Below are 3,834 nucleotides of genomic sequence, written 5' to 3' on the forward strand. Positions count from 1 at the left end.
GACCAACGTGTGGTACCGCGGCGGACACCGAGGAGACGCGCGACGTGTCTTGGGGCCTGAAATGCATCCGCACGGACACGAAGCAGGCACATTTTGAATTTGGGTCGGCGCGTTGGGCCGGCGTTTTTGTCCGCGGCGACCCAAACGAACATGGACGGTCGAAATGGGTCGCCCTGTTGGAGTTGCTCTTAGTATTTTATAGAGAAAATAGTTTGTTAGGGGTTGGGAAATAGTTAACTACTTCCTCTGTCTCAAAATATAAGAACATTTTTTACACTAGTATAATATCAAAAACGTTCTTATATTATGGACGGAGGGAGTAGTTTTTAGGGCCGGGAAATAATTAAAAAAATGACTGTATGGAAATAGTTAATTAGTTGGCCTGTGTAGCCCTGTGATGCATCATGTTTTTTTTTTTGAGGAAACTGTGATGCATCAGATGAACGGCTGGGCTGTTAAGATGGATTTTCGGCCAGGAGTGAGGCCCTTCTGGCCCATATCAATGCACAGGCTGGGCGTATGAGAAGGCACGGCACTCTGCCGTGCCCAGCGGCACGGTAGAGGAGCCGGTTCCGTAAGTTACACGTGCCTTGCACGCACAGTGAAGTGCATCCAGATTCAACGGTAATGTACCACATTATAACATACAAACATATACATTCTGAGTCACACGCAAATGAATTTAATATGTAGGTTTCTCATCACCCATCCCATTCAAAATCAAATTATAACTACATAATAGTTGATGACTGTGTGGTATATACTACAAAACTCCTATGAAATATATAAGAACAAGTGATTGCTCCCTTTGCAAACAAATTAGATTTGGGAAATATGTTGCATTGGCTTTGAACCAAAACAAAACAAGTTCAAGTAAAAATAAATGCCAATTCTTTTGGAAGAGCAAAACTGGTGAGAACTAAAGTATAGAAGAGTCTAGAACAAATGAGAAGTGTATGTGTTATGCGCATATTGTACAACGCAAATGATAAAATAAACATGAATGGTGATTCTTTTATCTTTTAACATAGAAAAACTTGAAGAATTGAAGAATGGAAGAGTATAGAACAAATGAGAACTCTCAATTGCAAAGAATGCTTGGCTGTTCACAATGCGCAAGCTGGCATGGAAAGACAAATGGAACACTAGAATCAGCCAAGCATTCCACCACTCATTGGCATTGCCAAATCATATGGATAGATCAAAACCCAACTTGCTAACCACCACTAGAACTAGAACAAACAACTAAGAAACATGAAAACTTGCACAAGGTTTTGTTAGGCTTGCTAGATCCTATATTCAACTGTTAGGATTCGTTCATCCGATGTAGAGTATCGAAGAAATCTGCCATCGCGCTTTTGCTACTAAACCTTCCATGCGTGAAGTATCAAAGTAAAACCAAATCGATGCACTTGACGCTCCTTTTCATCCTGTGAGGATGGCCTTGACAAAAACTTCTCCATGGATCGGCCTGACTGAAACAAGAACACAGCGCATCCATTCGACGGACCAAATAGCCAATCGTGCACATCCCAGAGCACCTCCACGGGCAGGCCATCAACATAGAACGTCTGGTTTCCTCTGAACTTCCATGCAAGCCTCTTTACCTGCAGCACTCTCTTCTTCCCAATCCTGATCTCCAGGCTTGGATCCTTCGTCCCTGACGTGTCACATTCTATGGTGATATGATGATGCTGACCAATGTCCGAAAACCGAGCCTTTGTGCAGTACACCTTCTTCCCGTACGTGTGCTCCTTCCTGGCTATCATGGCTGCATCACAAGGTAAAGCATCCGAAGACGCCTTGTGATCCCCCACCCTGGGCATGTCCCCGAGCACAAGGACAGCCTCGAGATCAAAGATGAGAGCAACATAGTATCCTTGGAGCGGCTCCGGCCCACCCGCAAACTTGGCCGAGGAGAGGTCCCAGAGGATGTCCAGGGCGCCGCCGTCCACCTCCATGGCCTTGGAGCCTTTCCTCTTGGAGAAGAGCCATGGCTTTATCTCTGTCTTGCAGAGGCAACGGCCCGAGGAATCGTGGACGGCGACGGCCAGAGCCTGCCCCATGGCCGCCCTGCTCCAGGTGACGGTGACCCTGCAGGATTTGCCGCGCAGGCGGGCCAGGTAGGCGCACTGCACCATGCTCTGGGCGCTTGAGGAGGAGGGGTGGGCGACTTGAACGCCGGTTTGGCTGAGGCAGGACGCGAGATCTCTCATGGCGACGGTTGCGAGCTGCAGCCCACGCCTTTGCGGCTTTTCGCCGAACACCAGGTGTGCAGCGAGCGCAACCGCCCTGTTTTGGTTGACGCCCGGTCACGCGCAGGAGCGTGTTCTGCTGGGTCGGATGCAGAACATCTTCATGCTTTGAGGTCTGAAAAATGGTAGTGATCCGTCAGAACCGCATCTGTAGCACAAAGATTTGCCCCGCAAGATGTAACCCCTGTTCGTGGACCTGGAATCTGAAACACACAAACAATGGCAAATGAAGGCCAGTCGAACAGAAAAGCCGCAACCTTGGAGACCAACCAACGGGATGGGAAAAAAGAAAACAGCAAACCTCTCTCAACGAGATGTAGAAGAAGATACCACCAGCTCAATCGCAGCAGCGAAGAAGAACAACGAAGTGCAGGTGCCCCCTTCCTTCAGTAGTCAGGTAGTAGTAGTAGTAGTACTCAGGTGCAGTAAAATACTGGCAGTAGGCAGTGTGTCTGCCATTTCATCCTTCCTTTCTTTCTTTCCCTTTTGCTTGGGCTCAAGCGGAAGCTAAGCTGGCCGTGTTGGAGTGACCAAAAGCAAGCGGGCGGAAAGAAGAGGACAAGCATAGGAGGGCGACCGCGGGCACCGGTAGGGTAGGGTGGCCTTGGGGAATGTGGGCAGCGCAAAAGACGGGGAGGCGCGCGCGGGCAGCAACAAGCTGCTGCCGAGACCAGACAGACAGGTCTCGGGCTGGGGAGAGCCTGAGATGCTGCCGCGGTTGCACTGTCCAATCACAGGACGGCGAAGGTCGTCCCTCTCCGCGGACACGTGAGCTCCACCTGATCCTCGTCTTCCGCGGCTGGGCGCACACGATGATGGCCCCGTATGATGCGGAAATTGTTTTGTTTGCTTGGGCGTATACATAATCAATCTCGCATGTTAAGAGCAACTCGATGCCAGAAGCGGTGAATAGAGAACATGTATACTGAGGTACAAGCTGGAGCGCCTAGAACATTAGCGAGGACAACGGGCACATGTAAACTGGTTGGAGAAGGCAGACAAAAACACATGTTATTTCGATTTTTCTGGTTCTTTTCAAGAAGAAAAAATTACAGCCTTACAGCGTTTGGGGGCGCGACATGTGTGGTGAGATAATTCTGCGCATAAGCTTTTTTAAACTGGTTATAAGATTATTATTTTTCTATTTTTTAATACAGTACAGATGTGGACGTTCATACATACGCACATACACTCACTCATATGAATGCATGTACGCACACGTTGCGCCACAAACGACTTTGTAGAACATCTCCTGCTTGGACGAAGAATGCGGACGAGACAAGAGGCAACTACAAAAGAATTTTATGTTACACATATGGGACGTTAATTCAAAGTGCTCCATCGATCCCTTAAACATATACATCGGGTTGTAGGGTTGTGCCTTAACCCATGACCTTACCGAACTACTCACACATGAAGATCAGATCACAAGAAGAAATTATCGAAGAACACATCATGAGGATTTATTGATTGATAATATGTCTTGCGATAGTTGTCGGATGTGATACACGATTACAAAGTATGGCTAGTTGGTTGAGACGGTGGTGGAGATGGTGACGGCTATGGAGATGCGAAATCA

The 3,834-nt window shown here is 48.0% G+C and overlaps 1 protein-coding gene across 1 annotated transcript; it reads right to left on the minus strand.

Annotated features, from left to right (window-relative positions):
- Positions 1-1,153: 1,153 nt before the first annotated feature.
- LOC119363244 lies at positions 1,154-2,853 on the minus strand. The gene is made up of 2 exons (XM_037628557.1): positions 2,557-2,853; positions 1,154-2,458 (listed from the first exon to the last, which is right to left on the minus strand). The coding sequence occupies exon 2, from the start codon at positions 2,214-2,216 to the stop codon at positions 1,365-1,367; it is 852 nt and encodes a 283-aa protein (XP_037484454.1). The 5' UTR covers positions 2,217-2,458; positions 2,557-2,853; the 3' UTR covers positions 1,154-1,364.
- Positions 2,854-3,834: the final 981 nt, after the last annotated feature.

This window comes from Triticum dicoccoides, chromosome 2B (assembly GCF_002162155.2).
Source record: "Triticum dicoccoides isolate Atlit2015 ecotype Zavitan chromosome 2B, WEW_v2.0, whole genome shotgun sequence".
NCBI lineage: Eukaryota > Viridiplantae > Streptophyta > Magnoliopsida > Poales > Poaceae > Triticum > Triticum dicoccoides.

Coding starts and splice junctions, on each gene's coding strand:
- LOC119363244 (XM_037628557.1), bottom strand. CDS start 2,216: ATGAGAGATCTCGCGTCCTGCCTCAGCCAAACCGGCGTTCAAGTCGCC.